The following is a 25,762-nucleotide window of genomic DNA, read 5'->3' as shown; positions in this document are numbered from 1 at the left end:
TGATGAATCTTACCCTAAATGTGTATTTGGTCTTTAACATATTTGTCAATTTTATTATAAGACCATCAAAATTAGGAAAATGTTTAAATCATGTTTCCAGACAGTGAAAACAAGCCTCTACACAATTTGAAAGAAGAAAATATATTACTGTTTTCTTTTTAAAGTACTCTTTAAAATAGTTTATTTCATGAGTCCTCCTTTTAAATTTCTTTTTACGAATGTTTCATACAATATACGAACATACTAGGACATAAATGAATATAGATATATATGGAGGGAAAGAGAAACCGTGCGCTCAACTCTTTCACTGACAGTGGATCTTGCTGCGAAAATGTAGGCGTCTATGAAATGCAGCCTCAGGAGCGCCCCCTGCAGCCCACAATGCGCTAGGAACAGAAAAGGCCTGATTCTCTGATAGTCCTCTCAGACCTTCCGCTCAGTGTTGACACTTCCAAAGACAGCCTTTCAGGCTAAGTTTAAAACAGGAGTGTATCTAAGATATTCAAAAGCAATTAATCAACTACTTAATTAAAATAAAAATTAAACACAACAGCTGCTTCAAAGCAAAATTTAATTTCTATAGTAAAATGCAGTTAATTCTGTCACAGACCACCTAAAGCTGTTTGCACATGTGAATTTACCACAGACTTTATTTTTAAATTTTTATTTATTTATTTGTTTGTTTATTTTTGGCTGTGTTGGGTCTTCGTTGCTGCGCACAGGCTTTCTCTAGTTGCAGCGAGCGGGGGCTACTCTTTGTTGTGGTGCGCGGGCTTCTCATCGCGGTGGCTTCTCTTGTTGCAGAGCACAGGCTCTAGGCGCGCGGGCTTCAGTAGTTGTGGCTCACGGGCTCTAGAGCGCAGGCTCAGTAGTTGTGGCGCACGGGCTTAGCTGCTCCACGGCATGTGGGATCCTCCCGGACCAGGGCTCAAACCCGTGTCCCCTGCATTGGCAGGTGATTCTTAACCACTGCACCACCAGGGAAGCCCTACCAAAGGCTTTTATCTCAATGAGCTCATCAAATGCTCTACAAAGTTGAACTGTGTCAGAGCAACCCAGCCTCCTCTGACCTCCCAACACCCCACACTACTAACATCCAGTAAGGAAGCGCTGCTTTGAAAAGTCAACGTCAGAGCAGTCACTCCTCTGGGTACTGGGACGTTACCAAGTCACAACCAGCCCGGGTGCATTTTTTCCCTGAATCAGAAATGTGACCAACTCAAAACTTACCATATGAACAGTAAAGAGATCCTGGCGATTCAACATGGGCAGAAAGTAGGACCAGGCGGTGTTCTTGCTACGTTTAGCATAGTCAAAGAAAATGCTAACGCGCTGGTGATTTTCCTAAAAAGAAAGAAAAAAAAAAAAAACAGAAAGAAAGAAACATCACTGATCAGAATGCATTTTCCTAAAGAATGTAACGATTATGCACTGCTTCTCAGCCTTCATTTTATGTCCCCTCAATCCATGTTTTCTCTTTCCAGTCGGTATGAGATTTGTCTCCCTGTTATTATTACAATGGGGCAGGGGGTGACGATGGGGGAAGGGCAGGGGCAGGGGATAGTTTTAAGTAAAATCACCTTTAGTTATTATGATTAGTTTAAATCAGGTGAGCCAGGATAACAGACCCCCTGCAGGTGTAGCACCCGAGTTACATCTCTCCTCAGCCTGCCCCCCTCAGTGCTATCTGGACACCTCCACCCTCCTTCCACACAAACAAAATCATGTAGGGCAGAGAGATCCCAATTCAGCTCTAGATGGGATGATCAGCAGGAAGCACTTCAAGCTACTTACAAACAGGCCAGGGAAACAGGGAATTAGAGAAATCTCGGATGTTCTAGGTTACCCTGAGCACACTGTGACAGAAAAATCGGGGCACATAAAGACAGCAAAAAACAGCATAGCATACCAGCAGGTAGATCAGAGGAACAATTAATTCTTAGTTGAAATCATGCAAACTCTACCTGTCACCGAAATTTTCTCTGCATATTGCTGGCTGAAATCCACTATCTGGTTCACTAAGTGAACACAGTGGTTAAGTAGCAATATTTGGTAAACAGCACAAATAACCACATAAACAATAACTTTAACTCTCAGATCAACATTTAAATCTTCTTAAATACAATGGCTTTAACTTTGGTCTGTGCTAGCAGTTACCTATTTGAGGAGCAGGCTACTATCTCTTTAAGTAACAAATCATTATAGTCTAGACTAACAATTGAAATGGTTATGATAACGACTCCATCAAAGAACTCGAAGTTCAGGTAGGTCATCATTAACTCCACTGGTGGACTATTTTCAAAGCTAAAATTGTAATTCTCATTGCACATGTAAATTAACAAAGTCCCCTACACACAGAAAGAGCAGAAACTGTCACACGTTTAACTAAGGTTAAAACCCATCTTCCTCAACTAGTCCTTCATGGATTTGATTCCTACTTAAAAACGCACCTCCAGCCACTGCTGCTCCAGGCACCCAAATCCACACCTTTAACAGAATAAGGATAAAGCCCTCTCAGAGGCACTGAGCAACTGATACTAATATGCGAGCACAGAAAACACTTTAATCTTCAAAATTATGTACTAAAAACTAAACACGTGAGGAAAAACAAGCAATTCTGCCCCCAAAGTATTCCCATTCAGATGTGTTAAGAAAAAAAAGACTGGATTAGAAATGTATAACAATATTCTTTAAATGGCACACGGACTCAACGTGGTAAAAGTGAGCGCAAATTTCTCAATGTAACCAAAATTTTACCAATAAAATCAATTGTCAGAATACGTTTAATCAGTAGCTAAGGTTAATGGCAGCTACCTAAGTCTAAATCTCTCCACAGATCTTCCATAAACACAGGTCAACAAGAACAAATAAAACTATACACTTGAAGATGTCCTACTTCGGACATCGCCTTGATTGGCAAAAATGTAACAACCTGACAGTGCCTTCTGTTGGCAAAGCTGTAGGGAAACAGGCATTCTCACACGTTGGTGGGAATGCAAAATGGAGTATTTGGCAATATCTTAACAAAACTGCATACGTGGTTCCCTTTTATCCAGAAACCCCATTTCTAAGGATTTACCATGAAGTACACTCCCAACAATAGGAAAATACATTTGCATAAGGTTATTATCTGCATTATTTCTAATTACAAAATATCATAACCGCTTTTTGCCCGACATCTTAGCGAGGCCTCAGTGGTAGCAGCTGCCCTCCGAGCTTGAGATGCCCCCACAGACGGCAAGAAGAAAGAGGCCAGAAAGTCGGCCACTAAAGGACAAAGACCCGGAGGACGATCTAAGGGCAAAGCCAAAAGGAAGAAGTGGCCCAAAGGCAGAATTCGGGACAGGCTCAGGAACCTGGTCTTCGTGACAAGGCCACACGCGGCCAACTCGGTAGGAAGCTCGTGACCCCAGCTGTTGCCTCTGAGAGACGGAAGATTCATGCTTCCCTGGCCAGGCCAGCCCGTCAGGAGCTCCACAGGAAAAGACCTAGTGATGGCTTTTAAAACAGCTCAAGTAACTTACACGAGAAACACCAGAGGTGGGGATGCCCCAGCTGCTGGGAAGATGCCTGAGTGGTCCCACCAACTGCACATTTTGAAAAATAAAACTTTATTAAACCCAATATATATGTACCTGAACCAACCTCAATGGCTATTACATCAGAGGCCGAGTAAGTAAAATATGGTATATCTACTAATGTCCTCTGTAGCTGTCAAAAAAAAATATGGGAGATTGAACTGAAATGGAATGATTTCTGGCATATTGTTAAGTGAAACAAACAAAATACAACAGACTACGTCTAGTATGTATTTCTGTATAAGAAAGAGAGGGAAATAAGAAAATACATGTGTACCTGTACATGTGTATCTGTTTGCAATAAGAAAAACAGGAAGGACAAACAGAAGTCTACGATATTATGACCTACAAGAGGTGGGTGGGAGTGTGGGCAACGGGGACTGGGGACATACTTTTCTGTATAGTTCTGACTTCTGGAAGCATGTAAACGTTTTACATAATAAAAAATAGTAAAAACCAACAGGGATGAGGAAAAAAACTGAAGGAGATTACAAACAAAAATAAATGAAGCTGACTATTTCTGGAAAACTAACATAACCACACTAAAACAAACCTGAACACAACACTCTGCACAACCTCGTTTAAAGACAAAGTACTGCAGACAAATACTGAACTCCAGGCAAAGGGCTTTTTTTCGGGCATGCGGGTCAGCAATTCTGAGCCGACTTCCTCCGTATCACGGGTGGAACAAGTGAGTAACAGGACGAGATGACCGCGCCCACTCGCCAACACAGAAGACAGTCCAGCGTGGAACGGGGGGCTGGCGTGAACTCGGGGGCGGGGCGGTGGAGGGCACAAACTGGAGATGCTTTCTGTGAACTCATGGTTTTTAATTTACGGGTTTGTAAATGTGTATAAAAATCGAGGGAATTTGTGCATGTGTGAGTGTGGGTGGGTGGGTGGGTGTGTATGTATCAGTAAAACCAGGGTCTGCAGGCCAGCTCACGGCCTCCTCATTCTAGTCCAGTCATAGTAACGAGGGTTACCAAGGCAGACCACAACACTCCCCATTTATCCTGACCTTACTTTCCTAAAGGAAAAAGTGCTGAGAAAGACGGAGATCATTCTCAGATGGGCTTGCATCAGCCCAGGCTGGACAGCCATCCTGAGCTGATAAAATCACAACATCCCTGTAAGTGACACGATGGCCCTTAGATGGGCAGCACCCTTTCTCCTAACCTCCGGGTCCTCAGGAACAGTTCGCCCAGTGGTTGCACACAGTAGGCCAGCGATAAATGCTCTTCCTTGTAAACCAACAGACGGACGCCCTCCAAGCAGCCAGACCGACTCTTTTCTTCAAGAGACAGGCAGACTCTTGAGTCTTCAAGACTCTTTTCCCTGAGACGTGCAGACAGGCCTTGGATTTTGCAGCCAGTTGGCCTGTTTCAGAAAGACTGCTCTCAATACCAGCAATCTAAACCTAGATTATACTCGAGTATAAGATACAATATTGTGAATAAGGGAGGCCCTCTGTGTGTAGGGACAACAAAGCAGTAAACAGAAACTTCACATCACTGGAAAAGTCTCAGATGATAACCAAAATGCTCTCCAAAAACACCATGTTTTTGAGGGCAAGCACCTTGACTACAGTCAGCACTAAACCCCCAGGGGCCTGGCCCTGGCCCGGGACACAGGGGCACTGAAATCTGTTGAATGACTGAAAGAAAAGAGCCACATCATCTGTGAGTAGGCAGAGAATCCAGAAAGCCTCAGGGGATGCACCGAGTACTGCTGTTGTCCAACACAGAACTCTGAGGAAATACGGAAAAAAGACCTTCTGATTCCCTGACATCCTAAAAACAACACAGTAGCCAGTGTGTGGGCAATCCCAGCTTTACCATCATTAGCAAATTACAACTCACACAACGAAGGAAAATATACTATCACACTCTGGAAGGGAACCAGTGCTCTAGGTGAAACCTTATAGAAGTGCTGTTACTGGGAGAGCACAAAAAGGTGAGGACCAAACATGTCAGGTGAAGAACACACCCACCTGCAGCGTGTCATCAACCATGGTGAGGATGTACTGAACCGTCTGCTCTTTGGAGATGTGAGTCATCAGATTTATAAATGTCTTAGCACACTAGAAAAAATGAAATGAACGTTAACCACTGTTTTCAAATGTGCAAACACAACATTTTAATGGAATTTCATTAAAATATTACTTCTCTTGCCTAAATTAGGATGCAGTTATAGAAAATGCCTGCCTTTTACAAATACTGTGATGAAGTATGGGAGGACCATACTAGGGCTTGCATCCGTTTTTTAATAATTTCTAGTGACGTCAAAATGTTTACTATTTTTAAATAGACAGACCTCACCACTATCAACTCTTAAAACCGTAAAGACTAAGTTACGTAGACAAATCTAATATTATCATTCGTTTTGGGTTTCTTTTGTTTGTTTTTTGGGGGTTTTTTGCTTTTACTAGGAAACAGAATACCAGAGCAGCACAAGTACAGGAATTCGGTACAGGCACTGGAATCAGGGGGCCCTGACCAGTCTCCATCCTATGATTTAACACCTATGTCACAGTCTCTCTAGAATTCAACAAAACTGGCACCCATGATATATTTCCTCCCAAATTTCTCAGGATTGTTGTGAGAATCAGGCTGAATCGTATACGGGCTCCTTCGGCCAATCAGGGCACTGTATCAGAAAATCTGATGGACAGCGGAGTTAGATGTTATTCTAGTGAGAATACAAAGTAGAAAAAAATTGCTTAAAAAACAGAAAGGTTAAGCAACTTTGAACATACTGTATACTTTGAAACAGTAATTTCCATGCTAGGAATCTATTCTAATTCGAAAAAATTTTTCAGAAATGCAGAAAAGGATGGAGGAATAAACATACTCAATAGGACATTTTTTCCAAAATTAACAAAGAAAACTAGAGATCCCTCAAATGTCTTCCAATAAAAAAGAGTCTTTAGTTAAATTATGACGCCTACCTACAGTGGACCATCACATGGTCATTGAGAAAATTTCTAGAATGTCTAATGACACGGGGCAGTGTTCATGGTCTAATATCTGAACTGATCACCTGACTGCCTTCCGTCTGAAGCATCTCCTGCTTCTCCTCAGGACTTCTTTTCATTTCAAATCTCTGAATGAACTCGCAGTCTTCGGAAGAAATCATCTGCCCTCTAGAAAGAAAGAACAAGGTTTCCATTCAGCAGGAGTTGAAGGGCCACTGGCCGCAAGTGACACAGGACGCGCTGCCTCTCTCTGCGAGGGCTGACACCAGACCCTGGCGTCCCACGGCCCTGCCGTCTGAGTCCAGCCGCACCACCTACTGCTCATGGGCCTCCCAGGCCCTGACTGGAGCTAATTGACCTGCAAAATGGGAACAAGAACCCCTTGCCTTTAAGGGGCAGAACTGAGGCTGAAATAATTCTCACGAGGCGGTGAGCACAGGGCCTGGTCCACAGGAAACACTCACTAAAATGCCACCTCTGGGCCTTATCCAAGTCTCAGCCTATCTCCATCCCAGCCAGCTTACTTGGCCATCTAAGTTATCAAGACAAAACCCCTGTTACAACTTGCTGCAATCATCTCCTCCAGCATATTCTTTCCCTTCAGACCCAGAAAAACGTGACCAAATCCTCTCTGAAAACATCCCCAGCCTCCCAGCAATCGGCCCGCGCGCCGTCTTCTTCCCCGCTCCGCACTGCTAACTCGTGATCTGAACTCCAGGCTGACCTCTCCCAGCCCCACTCACAGATCACACACACGACACAGGCACTCCACACCCTACAGGAGCAGAACTGAGGTCACGAACATATACCCCCCCACACACTCTATCCCCCAGCCAGGCTGATGGGACAATGGAAGCCAAAGCAGACACTGTGCCCTGTTCCCATTAAGACTAAGCACTTCACATATCACAGCTGGTCAGGAGAAAACGCACTCTGCACCCCAGGCTAGACCAAGATAACGATGCCAACCTGCCTGGTTCCAGCACAAAATAAATGAAGTCTTTTTTCATAAACCTGAACTCCCTAGCTCAAACAATTTTACCCCCAAATTTGGCTATGCTGACATGTAAAAGCATGTCATACCTTTTAAAATAGGATAATCATAGAAAAAAGATGCAGTTTTTCTACCATTGAGAAAGTGTACTATGAAGGTTATACTTGGTAATCTTGAAATTTTGCAGCTTTCTTTTGTTTTTATTTGGCAAGCCATTCCTTCTGAAGTCTAACTTCCTTGCATTTGTCCCAAGGAACCTTTTTTTGCTTTCTGTGTTTAAATTATTTCACCTGTAATCTTCCTCTGACAGTCCCACAGTCTAACAGGCCATGGACTCCGGCCCCTTCTGTGATGAGCCAAGTCTGCTCGGGCCCCGTCCTCACAATACTTCCCCCTGACATCACTCTCCTCCCCACTTCCCCGCCGCCGGGGTGGCTCAGCCCAATGGCCCCGGTCCAGCGGGTTTCCTGCTTCCAATCCAACCCTCCTCCACAGCCCCCTGACCTACACTGCCAGGCAGCTTTGTCAAACACACCCCCCAACTGTTTTACTCTTTTCATCTGGTCAGACTGTGAATTTGAAAGGCAGTTCTACCTAGCACCTAGGCAGAGGCTTTCAACAAAAACTTTTTCAATCAGTTGACTCATTAAAACCTATATGAGCATGTCCATGTTACTTAACCTACGTGAGCAGCTGTCTACTCATTAAAATGAGGACAGAAAACTTATTTCACAGAATTGCTATGAAACTACCATGACACATGTGACTTAGCAAGCACGTTACTTCTTTTCCCAAAAGCGCGTCTCCACCGCACCCTCCAAGCCCTCTGCTCATGCATGATCTAGTCAGCCAGCGTTAGCTGCCAGCCAGCTATGTGCCAGGCACCTTGACGGATAGGCCACACAGCAATGAACTGGACATCCCTCCCCCCGTGAGCTCACACTCCAGCGCAGAAACCAGAAAATACACAAGCACAAAAGCAAATACTTCTTTAAAAAATACACACACACATATCGTAATGTCAGGATTCTAAAAGTTTATTAAAAAAAAAACTAAAGCTAGGTAGGGAGGAAAGGACATCTTTTAGCTGGATTAGAGAAGACCTTCCTGAGGTCACCCGCACAGACACCTGAATGAAGGGAGTTAATGAACCAAGTGATCCAGGAGGAACTTCCACAGACAGAAGTGCAAGTCCAAGGACGCTGGGGCAGCAGTGAGCTGGCTGTGTGAGAAAGAGCAGGAACGCAGAGCAGCTGCAGGGCTGGGGGCACTGGGGCATGATCTGACCTACACTGTTGCTTAACTGAAGTAGAGTTGATTTACAATGTCATGTTAGTTTCAGGTGTACAGCAAAGTGACTCAGATACATATATAAAATCTAAATCTATATATATATATAGAGAGAGTAAAATCTATATCTATATCTATATATAGAGAGAGAGAGAGAAAGAAAGAGAGGGAAAGAGAGATTCTTTTTCAGCTTCTTTTCCCTTATAGGTTATTACAAAATATGGAGCATAGCTCCCTGTGCTACACAGCAGGTCCGTGCGGGTCTGATCCACATTGTCTGAAATGACTCTCACTGCCCTGTTAAAACTGTACCTCCGGGGAACAGTGACAGCAGAGACCCCCAGCCAGGACCCGCGAGCACATGTGAGACGCGGGCAGCCTGTGCCAGGCGGCAGCGGGGCACCTGGAGAGAGGCGGTCAGACTGGGGACAGGGCCTGGATGTGCGGACCTGGGCCTGGACGGGAGGTGGATTGTCAGGGACGAGAAGAGAGGAGACGACTCCTAGGTGTTTGGCCTGCAGAGCTGGCACGGGTGGGTGCCACACTCCGGCCTGCAGCAGCCTGGGCGGGGCTCCACCAGCCGACCTGAAGCTCCCGAGCCCTGCGCGTCCTTCTGAGTCTCCAGTCCCCGCCCGGAGGCTCCTTCCCTCTCGGCAGCCCTGGCCCCTCTGCCCGTGACTCCCACAGGTGTCTCTATGTGCTCCCCGAGGACGTCCCGGTGCTGCTGGTTGATGCTTCGCTCCCTCCTTGTTTTCTGGGAAAACTGGACATGTGTCTCCATTTTAATGCTTACCTCAACTCATTATTTAATTTTTCAGTTAAAGGTTTGCTTCCTCATTAAACTTTAAACTCGCAACGAAGGACACTATTTTAACTCTTGCATCCTCAGGACAGTTTTACTGGATTCCAGTTTGACCGGAATAGCCACGCCCATTCGTTTATGGACTGCCTACCTGAATGATTAAGAAGTTTAATCACATGTAAATACACTTTAAGGCACAGGACTTCCATAGTATCATGTTAACGTGTGAGAGATACTGGCCTTTGACACTGGGCGATTCTCCCACGGGTTTTACTCTATCAGAAAACAATGTGGCATCAGATTCACTGATAACTCAAGGGTCCCGTCCAGCCCGCAACAAGCTGTGAGCGCTCTGGGGGTGGGGGGAGGACATCTCACACCCACTAGTGTCCCCACAGCCAGCTCAACAGAGGCACACGGCTGACATGTGGGGCGCATCTGTGTACAGACATACAGAGTAGACGGCTTCTATAAAGGAAACCCACGAGCTGGACAACAGAATAAAGAACAGAAGTAGGAAAAAAGGGAGACTAAGACTTATGTAGTGGGGAGGCCTTGGAACAGGAGGAAGGGAAGAGAAAGCAATTAAAAATCTCCCTGTGGGCTTCCCTGGTGGCGCAGTGGTTGAGAGTCCGCCTGCCGATGCAGGGGACATGGGTTCGTGCCCCGGTCCGGGAAGATCCCACATGCCACGGAGCGGGTAGGCCCGTGAGCCATGGCCACTGAGCCTGCGCGTCCGGAGCCTGTGCTCCGCAACGGGAGAGGCCACAGCAGTGAGAGGCCCGCGTACCGCAAAAAAAAAAAAAAATTAAAAAAAAATCTCCCTGTAACTACGAATGTTCCAAATGCCAAGGCGAGGGAATGCCTGCCCGTCAGCCAGTGCTTTATGATTGAGTTCAATATTATTCTATTTAGGTTATAAACAGTTGGGCTTTATAAACATGAAACTCCTTGTCTTCTAGTCTAAACACACTCTGGACTAAGATTAGGAAACAGAGCTCAAAATCCTCATTTCACAGGGGACTTAAACAATTACATAGATACAGACGACCAGAGAAAAGATCAGAAAGTCCCTCTCGCTCCTGCCCTTAAATCTGTGGCCTCACCATAATCCTCTCCCTTAGACTGGGAAACCAGAAGTCATCCTAGATACTTTTTCACCCTCACACATCAAACTGACCACTAAGGTTTTCTCCAGTCTCTCCAATTCTAGCCATTCCCACAACCCGAATACTGCTCTAACCTGTCCCTAGCTCCGGGCTTATCATCCACAAATCTACCCTCTACACTGAGGGAAGAACAATCCAACCAAAAGGCAAATGTGATTATCTAACTCCTGCATAGAACTATCCGTTAGTTCTAATTCCTCCAACAGTGAATTTAAAACTGTGTTCCTTGGCTCCAGAAATAGACCCCTAAACATATCGTCATCTGATCTCCAAATGATCAGTTTATATATCTGACTTCCTTACTAGATTACGAGTTTATCTTTCTGTAGCCGCAAAGTCTGGAAATAATGCCTCAAACTTGGCAGGTGGTTATTAAATGCGTAAGGAGTAACTAAATTAACAGAAATAAATGGGATCATTTCTGTACACTGCATATACCTCTTAGAACAAAACAAACTGCTAAATATTAAACTAAAGCCTTCCCAATTTGTTTTTCAAAATACGCATGCAAATCTTAACTGAATTTCCTTAATAACTCACTGTTATGAATATACCAAAATAAAGAGATATGAAGTAAAGTCAACATGATAAAATATGGTCAAGAAAAAATGAACACTCGGGGCTTCCCTGGTGGCGCAGTGGTTGAGAATCTGCCTGCCGATGCAGGGGACACGGGTTCGAGCCCTGGTCTGGGGGGATCCCACATGCCGCGGAGCAGCTGGGCCCGTGGGCCACAACTACTGAGCCTGCGCGTCCGGAGCCTGTGCGTCCGGAGCCTGTGCTCCGCAACAAGAGAGGCCGCGACAGTGAGAGGCCCGCGCATCGCGATGAGGAGTGGCCCCCGCTTGCCACAACTAGAGAAAGCACTCGCACGGAAACGAAGACCCAACGCAGCCAAAAATAAATAAATAAATTTATAAAAAAAAAAATGAACACTCGCTTTGAGATAAGTACAGAACACCCACGTGCTAAATCTTAACACACGCAAGGAGGGGGAAAGAACTAAAATTTATTGAATGTATTCAACACACCAGCGCTTGTATTCAACTGTGCTAATGCCTTAAATACATGATTTCAGCAGCACTCCCACGGGATACGTATCCCCATTTCACATTTACTTTAGTGAACCTCAGAGGAGTTAAGGGATTTGCCAAGATCAGCAAACCGGTAGACACAAGAACCAGGATTCAAACCCAAGTCTTGAAACTTAAACACCTGCTCTTTGCTAGTTGTCTGAGCCCTTCTGCAACACCCCCCGCCCCCACGCTGATCACCAAGGCACACGGGGCGGGCGTCGGGCAGGCTCTGCCCGTCATCCTCTTCCTCCCTCCAGGGCCTGAACACGCCTCCTGTGCTTCCCGTTCATCCAAACAGGCACCACTTTGCAGGCAGAGAAGGTCGAAACTGCTGTGGCCAGTGCTGCCTCCCAACTAGAGCCCCAAGCTGCTTCCATCACACTAAGCGGTCTCCCTGTGACAGCTAATTATTCTAAGGAGGAAGTGTCTTCTTCCACATTTATGAGTATTTTTCCAGTTTTTCTCTCACAGAAGCATGACCATGAAAAAGTCTGAAGCAAAGGCACATGATTACCCATGATTCACAGCAAATCGGCACTTACTGAAGGTAGGACTGCCAGTTCACTTTGTTCGCACGAACTTCTGCAGCCTTGGCAGCAATGATGTTGGTTGGAACGGCAGCATCCACGGCGCCCCGGATATCCATCTTGGTCATCTAAATTTATGATCGTGAATGTTTTTCTGCGGACCTTCAATTTTGATGCAAGGTAAAACCAGAATACAAGGTGTGATTGTTTTTTAACAACTACTACTATTATTATTAGCAAGAGCATCATTATCACCTTAATCTCTACAAGCATTCAACTCAAATACTAAATATCCTAAATATTAAATAGTTGTGCCATTATATTTCAAATCTTGTCCCGTTATACACTGTTCCATAGAAGTGTTCTCTATAGGTTCTTACTTTTCCAGGAAAGGTTTTCTAATTATTGGCACCAATATCGCAGTAAGATTTTTAAAGTAACCATTTAAGATATTGAATTAAGAAACCATGCTTAGAATAGGCATACAAAATAGGAAAGTATTTTAAATGTACACAGTTGAAATCAACTTTCCTCTTCTGACAGAGAAAAAATAAGAACCTGCATAGTACAAATAGGACCAATTATTTTATTTACATTTAGTAAGCATCATTTTAAAGTGGCATATGAAAAACCTACATGTCCTTTCTAACATTATTTACTCAAATTAACACCCAAAGTGGGAATGCAGTATCTTAGAAGACAGAGCTTTCTTTTTTCGATCAAAATTTATAGCAGCTTCAAAATCAATATTGGGAGAATTTTTTGAAACAAATAAAGATTACAGTTTAGGCACACCCAACAATGAGAGACTGGTGTGATAATATGATCCTACAATAATGAACTTTTAAGTAATTCTCACTCCTAAACTTAAAGATAAAAGCTTAAGCCTGATTTTATCACGACACAAAATACAAGTTCCGGTTTACAAAATATAAGCTCATAGTTATGACCACAAAGAAGCTTAAACCACACCCCAAATTCTATTCCAGGATCCCAATGACCTTAGTCAGTTTGGAAGTAACCTCTACATCTGAGGATGTGTGTGCTGCCTGAACAAACACGGGCAATGCGGACTGGCTGGGCCCAGGTGAAAACAGACGCCGTCCGGGCCAAGCTGGAACCTGGAATCAAGCGGGCTCAGCCCCAGCGGCCCCTCCTGCGGCGGCTGAAGGTGCCTCAGGGCGGTCACCTAGGTCCCTGAACAACTCGAACCCCCAGCCGGCCAGGGCCGCGGCCCAATCCTGGGGAAAGCACACCTTTCACCCGTCCACCCTCTCTCGCCTGCCCTTCCCTGCGGGGAAGGCTCCGCAGTTTCGAAAACCCCGCTGAGGCCCGGAAGGCAAAAAATCGGGGAACCGGGGCCGGAGGAGGCCAGGCGGCGCCTGGGCGGCAGAACCCAGCGCGCTCCAGGGAAGCGGAGAAACCGCAAGCTCGCCTCGCCGGGGTCGGGGAAGGAGTCGGGGACCGGGGCCGAGGCCGCAGACGGCACGACCCGAGCGCGGCCTCACCCAGCGAACCCGCGGGACCCTCCAACGCACCCCCAAGGCGACGGGAAGATGCAGCGGTCCGGAGTCGGAACCGCCGCCGTGCTGGGGCGCCGAGGCGGGTCTCCTGCCGAGTCCGGAGGCCTGATCGGCGTTGGGGACGCGGCGCCAGAAAGCGAGCGCGATTCGGCACCGATCGGACGTGAAGGGCCTTACAGGCAGGAGGAAGCCGCAGCGGCCGCAGCGGAATGACAGGAGCGCCGGTCACGTGAGCGGAGGCACGTGACCGCCCGGAAGGCGGGGGCCGGGAGGGCCCAAAACAGCCAGAGGAGCGCCCTGCGCGCGAGACGGCTCCTCTGAGCGCGGGGCTGGGGGCTGGGGGCGGGCCGGACACGCGGAGACCCCGCACCCCGATACCCGGCGGCCCCGTGGACGGAGTCCGAGCCAAAACTCATCTAGCTCAACCGTCATTCTGAAAAGTTTAATTTAGTGCTTTGAAATCGGTTGACTTTCACTTGGGTTTGACAAGTCAGTGAAGCAGGCGTTCTTATTCCGAGTCTCAATATGAAACTGATGCTGAGACATGGGTCACAAAAGTTATCTTGCCCTAGGGCTGCAGATTTAGCGAACAGTGGATGTTCCATGCCACAGCTGCAATTATACTAAAAAAACAAAACAACAACAAAACTATTCCTGTTTAATTAAAATTCAAATTTAATAGCACCCTGTATTTTTCTGAAAACCCCGTTTTGAGCCGAAGTTTTCCCCAGTCCAGGGCCTCAGCTTCCCTCTTTATCTTAAGATAGTAATGAGTAACGCTACACTGCAACTAGTGAGCGGGTCTAATAGCATATTGTTTTTGATAACTGTTGAAAGAGATTTGTAGGTATAACCAATATATTTCTCCTACAAATGTTAAATTTAGGTCAAGTTTGGAAAACAAAACTAATATTATACACTGATTACAAATAAACACAGTAGGAATAGTATATAATATTGTGTTCTTTTTTTGTATTGCTGCTGTAAAAAATTGCCACAGATTTACTGGCTGAAAGCAACACAAATGTATTATCTTACAGTTCTCTAGGGCAGAAGTCTGAGGTGGGTGTCACTGGGCTGCGGATGTTTGGCTGGGCTGAGTCCTCCACGCCGCTCCCCAGGCTCTAGAGGAGAATCCATCTCCTTGCCTTCTTCAGCTTCCTCTAGGAGTTGCATGGATTAACAGTCCATCAGCTCCCACGCACTCTGAGATGTTTATGCTCTTAGATGCAAGTCTCTCCATCCTGCCTGTTACATTGACCCTTTAGGAAATGTCCTTATACTTGGGAATAATGCAGAATAAATACACATTTGTCAATAAGTACTTTCCTCACCTTTAACAAATTGTAAAATTCTTTTCTCGTACAAACTCTCCTTCCTGCAATCTCCAGGACACTTGCTTTACAGAGAATTCCAGGAAATGCCAGTCGATGCTGCAGTTCCACTAGATGTACACACGCACACACACACACACACACACACACACACCCCCCCTCAAATATGAAAAAACGTTCACTAGGATCTCAGGAGCACTGTGTGTGTGCAATGTTTTATTAGGAGACTTACTTAGATAAAAATCATTATCAAATTAAACTTAAGAAGTTGAAAGAACGTTCACACCAATAATTTTTAAGTAGAAAGAAGTTTCTGAGAGGGAGGATGTTTACAAGTGTGGGGAAAGTGCTAAGAGAAATGAACAAATGTTCAAAGGAAATGTTTCCTCCAATGTTTGACACCAGAATAGAAGATGCAGAAATGAGAGTGGGGAAGTGAGGAAAAGGCTGGTGACCTAAATGACATCCTTAAAGAGAAACGCAAACGATTTGGTTTGCAGGGTGGTGCAGAGCCATGGTTTCCCGCCCCAGGGTATGGAGATGTGGAGGCTGGTCCCAACTGTACTATCACATGTAGCCCTTGGGCACATCACCTGATACCCCATGCATGTTTCCCCGTCCACAAAATGAAGAAGATGATGGGAAGGAGGACAAGACACTCCTGATGGTCCCTTCCAGCTCCGGAAATCGCACAGGTTAATTTGAGTCTACTGATACCACCTATTCCATTTTCGTTCTGAGAATCTGGAGCCAAACACCAGGTCCTTAGACCCTCAGATTTTCAGTATATTCCCAGGGTTGGGCAACCATCACTGAAATCAGTGTAATAACATTTTTCATCTCCCCTAAGAGAAACCTCTTACTCATAAGCAATCACTCTCCATCTCTCCCCAGACCCTCCTACCCTAGGCAACCACTAATGTATCAGTATGTTCTGTATCTATAGATTTGCCTGTTCTGGACATTTTCTTATACATGGAGTTAGACAACATGTGGTCTTTTGTGACTGGCTCTTCTCACTCAACATGATGTTCAAGGTTCATTCATGTGGCGGTACGTATCAGTACTTCATTACTTTTTATGGCTGAATAATATTCCATCGTGTGGATATACCTCACTTTGTCTATCTGCTCACCAGTGGATGGGCATGTGGGTTAATTCCAATTTCTGGACATTTGCGTGTCTTTGGTGAACATATGTTTCAGTTCTCTTGCTTCAGTGCATATCTACAAGGGAACTGCTGCTGCCAGACTGTTTCCCAAAGTGGCTGCGTCATTCTACACTCGCACCAGAAGTGGATGAGAGTCTCAGTCGCTCCGCATCCTCACTATCACTTGTGATGGTCTGTCTTTTTTACTAAAGCCAACCTGTTGGGTGTGACGTGGTATCCATTAGTGATTTTGACTTGCATTTCCCCAGTGGCTAAAGATGTTGAGCACCTTTTCATACGCTTTTTGGCCATTTGCATATCTTTTGAGAAATGTCTATTTAGACAATTCACCCATTTCCAGTTGTTTTTTTTAGAAGCTCTTTTTATATTCTGGATACAAGTCCCTTATTATGTATGTATGATTTGCCATATTTTCCCCTATTTTGTGGGTGTCTTTTCACTTTCTTCATGATGTCCTTTGAAGAGCAAATGTTTTTTATTTTGATGAAGTCAAGTTTACCTATTTTTTTCTTTTGTCACTTGCGCTTTTGGTATTGAACCTAAGAAGGCTTTGCTTAATCAAAGGTCACATATATTTTCTCCTATGTTTTCGTTCAAGAGTGTTATAGTCTTAACTCTTATATTTTGGTCTATGATTCATTTTGAGTTCAGTTTTTTTTTAATAAATTTAGTTATTTATTTACTTTTGGCTGCGTTGGGTCTTTGTTGCTGCACGCAGGCTTTCTCTAGTTGTGGTGAGGGGGGGCTACTCTTCGTTGCGTTGTGCGGGCTTCTCATTGCGGTGGCTTCTCTTGTTGCAGAGCAAAGGCTCTAGGCACACGGGCTTCAGTAATTGTGGCATGTGGGCTCTAGAGCGCAGGCTCAGTAGTCGTGGCGCACGGGCTTAGTTGCTCCGCAGCATGTGGGATCTTCCCAGACCAGGGCTCGAACCCATGTGCCCTGCAGTGGCAGGCAGATTCTTAACCACTGCGCCACCAGGGAAGTCCAAGTTCAGTTTTTAATGTGGTGTGAGGTCCAACTTAATTTTTATGCCTGAGGCCGTCCTGTTTTTCCAGCACCATTTGCAGAAAAAACAGTTCTTTCCCAATTGAATTGTCTTGGCACCTTTGTCAAAAATCAACTGACCATAAGTGTGTGGGTTCATTTCTGGACTCTCAATTCTATTACGTTGATATATGTGTCTATCCTTATGCCAGCACCCCAGTCTTAGTTACTGTAGCTTTGTAGTAATTTTTCAAATTGAGAAGTGTGAATTCTCTAACTCTGTTCTTATTTTCTGAAATTGTTTTGGATATTCTGGGTCCCTTACAATCTCATATAAATTTTAGAATCAGCTTGGTCAATTTCTGCAAAAAAGGAAGCTGGGATGTTGCTGGGAATTCTGTTAGTTTTGTATGTCAGTTTTGGGGGCCTGGGATCATTTTATAAAGGAAACTTCTCCAGTTTGTAGTCCCCAGTAATACATACCTGGGATCCTTACCTCTGTGCACCCCCAGAGCCAGCAGAGGCTACTTGGGCATTAGATACCGTTTGAGAAAAAGGTATTACGGTCTATCTATTTGCACTCTGTTTAACAATCCTATATTTATAAAGCACTTTACAAATAGGAAGTATGATGTAGAAGCCAAGTCTTGGCTTAATCATTAGAGGACTAGTTACCGCCTAAGAAAATCACTTCAATTAATTCTATATGACCTAAGTAAAAAGTGTAATAATCCTTGGGGTTAAGTTTGGGTATGAGTTTAGCACACATTTCCATCCACAAAGCTGACTGCTACTAAAGTGACCTTTTAAGAGACCTAGATAGACCAGGTGGCTCCTCTGCCTCTTGAGTGTATAGCCCCAAACTGTCAAGTATCACACACTACGAACACAGAACTCTGCCACGCAATCTATTTCCTTTATCATGATATACTAAGCAATATATCGCTTGAATCATGTCTTTCAGCTTTGATTTAGCATTCAATTTGAATTAGGAATACACTGCTACCTGTAGAGGGCAGTCATAACATACCTGGGTGCTCAAAATCAGAGGCTCATCCTGGAATAGAGCTAACGGTCTGTGGATAAACTGCTGACCCACAACACAGATAATCCTTTTGCTTCAGTTGATGTAATTTTGCAGGGAGGCCCCCAGCAGACTGAGCGACAGACCAGCACCAGCCAAAGGAAGAGAAATAGAGTGGACCCTGAGCTCGTGGTGTTAAAATCAAGCTACAGGACTCATTTGGAGACTTTATTGTACAAACATGCCTAGGCTTTCCCCAGACGACCAAGAAGACCTCCAGAAACATTTCTCCAGACCATCTATGCAGATACAATTTCTGTTCCCGCCTAGGGCTGAGGAATATAATGTGAACATTCATGAAACCGTGGAAAATGAAGGAGGCACCATGGCCAGGCACAATGTCAAGGTAAGACCATCTCCACAGTCCGTGACCTTTCTTGACAAGGAAGGGGTTTATCCAGAAAGAATAGAAAACCATAATCAAGCTTTAGTGTCAGTGCTCACTTTATCTTATTGATGATTTATCAAAAATGCTTCCAAACCAAACCCAAGAGAAAAACTAGAACCTTGATAATAATTACCTGATCCTTCCCATTTTCTCCAATCTAAACAACTTCCCTTTACCAAGGCAAACAATTACATTTTGTTTGTTTCTATGTTTCAGGAGGTAATGTTTTAAAAAGCAAAAAACCTAGACATAGATTTTTGCGGTTATTGATATTAACCCTTAGATATTTTTCTCTGATATAAAAATTATATCCCATATGGTAATGAAAAGCTTTCTACAAAAATTGCTTGAGAAAACAAACTGATAAACTATTACAGGCACATAAGAACATTAAGGGGCTTAGGGGTTTTTCTCTTAAAGTCATAGTTTCCTAGGTGAATTTCCTAAGCGTGAATTTCTGCCACTAGATAACACGATTTACCATTTTCCTGCTCAGTATTGTGTGTATCTTTGCAGAAAGTACAGTTTAAGTCTGTAAATCCTCTTAACTAACTATAAATAGAACCACCTCTTAAAAGGTTATTCATGTGGAGGGAGATGGGCATGTGTTAATACCTCTGACAAATAATGATCAGAACTCAGAATTAAATGCTGCAAATCCTACGACAGCAAACCTGTCCAAATCCTGTAGCACTAGAAAATCTATCTGGCCCTATGCTCATATCCTCATAATAATCAGTATTTATCTGTAGACTCTAATTATCTGGATCTGCCCTTTCTCCAGTGTTATTTTAACCAATTGGCACAAGGAGAGGAAAAATTGTGGGTTTTTTAGTCATTAGGAGGCTTTTCCTGTAGGAATGTACTGACCCTTACTTTTGAGCTTCCAGACAAATAATACATGAATTTCCACACCTCCTCCTATCACCGAAACACTAGGTCTTTAGGAAACTAGAATGAAACGGGATAGAATGGCCAGAAGTCCTTAATTAATGAGCATCTAAGTGAAGGCAACACACACAAAAGAGATTTCTGAAAGGTAGAATTTGGAGACAACTCTGAGGAAGCAGGCAGCAGTAACAGTATATGTCGTGTGTGCATATATATAATATACATGTATGTATATATATAATATGTGCATACACACACATAATTTCAAAGTTCTAACTGCCTGGAGAGTATGCGTTAAGCAGGGTCATAGGCAAAGGATTGGGAAGTATCTATGAATGTGCAGTCACATTCCGACAGCATCCTGGAATCGACAGCCCTGGGGCGCTGGGCCCTCCGAGCTGCCATCCTGACCTCATTAACCCAGGTAATCAGGTCCCAGCCTGTGCAGCAGCAGCTGCAAGCAGCCAGCCGTGATCCAGTTGGGATGCTACTGGCCTCTCCACTCAGTGTTGCCTTTTTCTATTGCGTCTGAATATAGATGCACATTTAGGCGGCCATGTCCCTCATCGAGCAAGGATCAGGATGGTAGAACTCAATGCATTTAATTCTACAAATATCATTGGGTCCTTACTATCTGCAAAACCTTGGGCTAAGTTTTGAGAAGGAGAAAGATTTTGTCCTTTCTCTCTACAGACTCACAGTATTATCAAAATTGCATCCTATCAGCATGAGTCCTGTCAATACTAGAGGCTATCTATGTGATTACACCCTCTCAATCAGTAAGGCAGTAAGACACTGAGATGGAGTATGATTGATATGGAGTAAAACAACTGAAAAAGGCCTAATGAAAGAGTGGAAAAGGTGACATTTAAGGTAGACATGAAATAATATCTAGAAATGGAGAGAAGTAAGCAAAACATGGGCTGAAATGTGTCTAGATGCCTAGAGGCCACGGTCTTAAATGCACAACTATCTGTAAAACTGTAAAACTTTTAGGAAAAAATGATAGGAAATCTTTATAACCTAAGGTAGGCAGAGTTCTTACATAGCAAAAGCATAGTTCATGGAAGAAAAATGGATCAATTGGATGCCATCAAAAATAAAAACCTTTGCTCTGCCAAAGACCCTATTTAAGAGGATGTAGAGACAAGTTACAGACTTTGAGAAAATATTTGCAAACCCCAAAGACCTTGTAACTAGAAATATAAAGAACTCTCAAAACTCAAGAATAAAAACCCAAACATTCCAAGTAGGATATGGGCAAAAGACGTGAACAGGCATTTCATCAAACAGCATACACAGATGGCAAATAAACACACGAAAAGATAGTCAGCATCATTACCACTAGGGAAATGCAAGCTAAAAACACAATGAAATATCACTACTCCCCTATCAGAATGGCTAAAATGAAACACAGTGACAATACCGATTTCTGGCAAGGATGCAGAGATGCTAGATCACTCAAAGGTTGCTGGTAGGACGGCAAAATGGTACAGGCAGTCTAGAAAACAATTTGGCAGTTTCTTACAAAACTAAACATGCAACTATCGTACGGTCCAGCAATTTCACTCTTGGGCATTTATCCCAGAGAAATGAAAACCTATGTTCACACAGACTCCATATGCTAATGTTCACAGCAGCTTTATTCATAATAGCCCAAAACTAGAAACAACCCAAAAGTCCTTCAAGGAATGAAGGATTAAATAAACTGTGGTACATCCGTGCCATGGAACACGATGAACCAACTAAGAGGAATCAACTACTGATACACAAAAGGAATGAACTACTGACATTGCCCCTGGGATCAATCTCAAGGGAATGAGGCTGAGTGAAAAAAGCCAATCCCAAAAGGTCACATTCTGTATGATGCCATTTATATAACATTGTTAAAATAAAATTATAGAAATGGAGAATAGATTAGTGATTACCAAAGACCAGGATGGCGAGGGTGGTGGATGCAGCTACAAAGGGGTGGTTTGAGGGAGCTTTGCAGGGATGAAACACTTCTTTATCTTGATTTCGGTGGTTACACAAACCTACACGTGTGATAAAATTGCATAGAACTACACTCACACACACACTTGTGAAATCTGAGTAAGCTCTCAGAATTGTACCAATGTCAGTCTCCTGGTTTTGATGTTGTACAACTTATGAAGTTCCCATTGGGCGAAACTGGATGAAGAGTGTGTGGGACCATTGTGTACATCCTTTTTGGGAACTTCCGGTGAATCTATAATTATTTCAAAATTAAAAATAAAAAAAAGTAAAAGCCCTCCAAAGGCAGGTTAGACTGAAAATAACAATACATTTGTGTGTTGCATAAATGTGTTGCCTACATTTATTGTGGTTCTTCCTGTTGTTCTTTTTATTTGGATTCTTAACCAATTTCATTAGGTCAGTAGCACTGATGTCGTTAGACCCGTTTTAGAGATGAGAAAACAAGTTTGGAAAAACTTTTGGTTACATGTGTGAAGTCAGCTGAGTGGCGATTTGAACCTAGGTTTTTCTGACACTGATTTCATTACTAATTCAATAGATTCTGGCAGTGCTTTAGAAGCAGGCTATAATCTCATGGGCTTGAAGCCAGTAGCCTCAACAGTGATTTCTCTGTGCATTCTGCCCAAAGCAGCCCAACACGGCCACTAATTTACTACAGAATAAATTAATATTCCCCAAACATACACACGCACACACACTCACGAGCTTGGCTTCATCAGAATTACTTTTTCTCCACAAGGGTTTTTGCTTCCTTCCATTCAGGGCACAAAGTACAAGCGGGAGGTGGGGTGCTCTCTGGACCAGTCACTCTTTCTAATAACAAACGTGAGAGAGAGAGAGGAAACTTTCCAGCCACACTGGCAACAAGTCACGTCATCTACCCATCCATCTATCAATACAGATCTATACGTATACGTGTGTGCATTCCTTCCCAGTAATAAAAGTGCTCAGAGCTTAGACAAGCAAGTGTTCTACGCAAAATTATTGTTCATATCATTTCAATGTCGATGCCCCTCTAAGAGCACAGACTCCTAAGTGTTCTCCTGTTCCAGATGTGTGACCCCTTGAGCATCTGATCAAAGCACCTGTTTTGAGACATTACACACTAAAAGGAGAGAAACCAATTCCAAGGCCCAAAGGGTACCTATGAAGACAGCGGAGCTTTGTGTGGCAAAAAGAATCGAAGAAAGAAGAGAGGAAGAAATACCTTAGTGAGAAAGGGATTATGCTTCTAGTATCCAGCACCTTCACATTAACGTATTCAGGAGACAAAGTTGTTCCGTCCTGCCTCCAGTTGTGAAAGGGTCAGTTCACTGAGAAGGACAAAGATGGTTCCTATCTTTCCGGAGACCCTCGGTAAAGAGTTCTGTACTAATTTGCTGAACATCTGAGAGGCTCACAAACCTGCTTAGGGAAAGGCTCACCTGGAAGTCTGTCGTGGTTACATCTTCCGTCCTTGGCGCGTACGGGTTAGCCAGGAATCCTTGGGTTCCTACTGCAGGTGTTTCCAGGTGAACAAAGGAAGGAGGGCTCACCGGGCTCCAGACTCAGGGGCTTCTGGGAAAATGTAATTCTTCCCGCCCGTGGGCATATCGTGTAAAACCCAGTGTCAGCGTCTTCATTCTCCACAAGATTTTTCTACTCTGAAAATAACTATACAAAAAAGATCCACATCAGTCCTCTTCTTCAAAGTTTTAGATGAAAACTTTTAAATACAAGTTTTGATCATGTTTACCAACTTTTTTAACATTTAAATAATTGTCTTTCAGGGTTTTACATTAAATATTGGGTTTTTGCCACTGGATTATATTTTTAGAGGCAAACATCTCCACCAGCGCCACCAAATAATTTGGTTGAGCAAAGGTACACTATTTTTATGGGTTTCTTTGCTCATCTGAAGTTTTTCTGAATGAGAATGGGTTAGAGGATATATAGCATTAGGTAGTTTTCTAACTTAGCTTGAGTTTGAAACTTAGCTTTTGTTCTTTCTCTTTTTTAAAATAAATATATTTATTTTTGGCTGTGTTGGGTCTTCGTTGCTGCGCGCGGGCTTTCTCCAGTTGCAACGAGCAGGGGTTACTCTTCGTTGCAGTGCGTGGGCTTCTCATTGCGGTGGCTCCTCCTGTTGTGGAGCACGGGCCCAGAAGTTGTGGCTCGTGGACTCAGTAGTTGTGGCTTGCAGGCTCTAGAGCGCAGGCTCAGTAGTTGTGGCGCACGGGCTTAGTTGCTCCGTGGCATGTGGGATCTTCCCGGACCAGGGCTCGAACCTGTGTCCCCTGCATCGACAGGCAGATTCTTAACCACTGCACCACCAGGGAAGCCCTTAGCTTTTGTTCTTGAGACTGTAAACCTAGAGTTTCTGGACACACAAACGAATGGCAGTATTTCTAAAAGTGACGGCTCTGAAGTGCTTCGTGTATGTTACCAGTCACACCAGGCTCAGGGCACATGGTAAGAAGCCACTTATTCTTTGGTGTCTCCGGATTCTCACACACGGCTTGATTTCCAGGGTGTGTGACAAGAGCCACACAGGGCTTCTCTGCAGCCCAACCAGCATCGCTGCCGGGAGGTTCAGCCTAAGGAGTCAGGTGCTTTCTGCTGCCACTGGTAGCTTTGCTGTCGGCTGACACTGACTGAACCACCATGGCATACTCACGTAGGACACAGAAGACATGTCTTAGTAACTCGTGCCCGTGTTATATTCATTGTAATATTCAAGCAGATGTTGCGTTTCTGAAATGAGTGAGACATCACCAAAAACTGTAGAAAAGGAAGCTTTGCATGGAGATAAGACATTCTGTTATCAATTTTGAAAAGGAGGGAGACTTTTAATAGCAGATTGGACACCACAAAAATTAAAATTATCAAAGTAGGAAATATCAAAATAAAGAAATGTTTGAAAAAGTCTATCAGAACACAGAGAAGAAAGATAAATTAAAATTATGAGGGAGGAGAGGAAATAAGGGATACAGAGGACAGATCTTCGAAATTCACCCTAGGGATAGATAAGAGGAACAAATTAAAAGGGGATCTGAGCAGTGAAATAGCAATAATCAATTTTTAAAAAAACACAATTTTATATTCCTGATATAAGTAAAGATTTCATATAATAATTTGAGAATACATATTGTATTCCGTCAGACAATAGAAACTAAATCTAGTAATATCTTCATAGAATGTTCAAATTTCAAAAATTAAGACACCATTTCTATAAATATCCAAAAGGGGGAAAATGAGATTACCTACAAGGAAACAAAAAAAAAACCTTTACCTTATAGTTCTCTGAAGCACTAAATAACTGAAAACAATAGACTTATAACTAGAGAGCTTTCAAAAAAGAAAAAGAAAAAAACTGTGTCTCAAGACTTATTCATAGCCAGGTGTCATTCATGCCTTAGCACAAGAGAAAGATATTTTAAGATATGCCAGGATGTGGATGACACATGACACAACTGCACTTCCTGTATCATCACATGAAAATTCTTGTCAGAGCCACAAAAGATAGGGCACAATGAGAACCCACGAATGAGAGCGTCACGGTTCACAGGGGTTGGTGGTAACTATTGAAACAGTTAATCAGATGGAACTAATAGAGGTAAAAGTGACTGTAAGGTGTGACCATTCTTTAGAAGTCTGGTTGTATCATAAAAAGCAAGCGGAAAAGAGTGAGGGAAGAGGCTGACCTCGCCAGGTTAACTGGCAGAGCAAGGGAGGGAGGAGACATCGGGCCTCAGTCCTCGCGTCTGGTGGAAGAAAGCTGGAAGGATTCTGCCTGGACAGCATCTCTAAAACGGAGGGAGGGGCGCCTTTGAGCGGGTGGAGCCAGATGCCGGCCAAGGGAAAGGCAGTGATGTCCCCTTGACCATCTAAAGACTGTCCAGCTCAAATGGGACTGCAGTTATGCTTTTTAAAAAGTCCCAAGAGGCACGCGGAAGTGTTTGCAGAGCAAATGACTGTGACTTTCCACTTGCTTTAA

The 25,762-nt window shown here is 43.8% G+C and overlaps 2 protein-coding genes across 6 annotated transcripts in view; one reads left to right on the top strand and one right to left on the bottom strand.

Moving 5' to 3' along the window:
* The window catches only part of ATP6V1H (ATPase H+ transporting V1 subunit H), an 82,265-nt gene that overhangs the window by 37,566 nt on the left and 18,937 nt on the right, over window positions 1-25,762 (bottom strand). For 2 of the 5 annotated variants that reach the window (XM_082601757.1, XM_082601760.1), the window contains 6 exons: window positions 23,211-23,439; window positions 14,975-15,184; window positions 12,429-12,575; window positions 6,621-6,723; window positions 5,572-5,661; window positions 1,231-1,344 (listed from right to left, as the gene is read on the bottom strand). In XM_082601757.1, coding sequence (XP_082457883.1) covers window positions 1,231-1,344; window positions 5,572-5,661; window positions 6,621-6,723; window positions 12,429-12,541 — 420 coding nt within the window. In that variant the 5' untranslated portion in view covers window positions 12,542-12,575; window positions 14,975-15,184; window positions 23,211-23,439. Of the gene's footprint in view, window positions 1-1,230; window positions 1,345-5,571; window positions 5,662-6,620; window positions 6,724-12,428; window positions 12,576-13,951; window positions 14,146-14,974; window positions 15,185-23,210; window positions 23,440-25,762 lie in introns of those variants that run through there. The other 3 variants (XM_082601758.1, XM_082601756.1, XM_082601759.1) reach the window with 3 other exon arrangements.
* Window positions 18,675-25,762, top strand: part of RGS20 (regulator of G protein signaling 20) — a 74,038-nt gene continuing 66,950 nt past the window's right edge. The window contains exon 1 of the mRNA XM_082601779.1: window positions 18,675-18,855. Within this exon, the coding sequence (XP_082457905.1) occupies window positions 18,691-18,855 (165 nt within the window). The 5' untranslated portion in view covers window positions 18,675-18,690. The remainder of the gene's footprint in view (window positions 18,856-25,762) is intronic.

This window comes from Mesoplodon mirus (genome assembly GCF_964341445.2).
Source record: "Mesoplodon mirus genome assembly, chromosome: 16".
NCBI classification, from domain to species: Eukaryota; Metazoa; Chordata; class Mammalia; order Artiodactyla; family Ziphiidae; genus Mesoplodon; species Mesoplodon mirus.
This window is presented reverse-complemented; position numbering and strand designations above follow the sequence as displayed.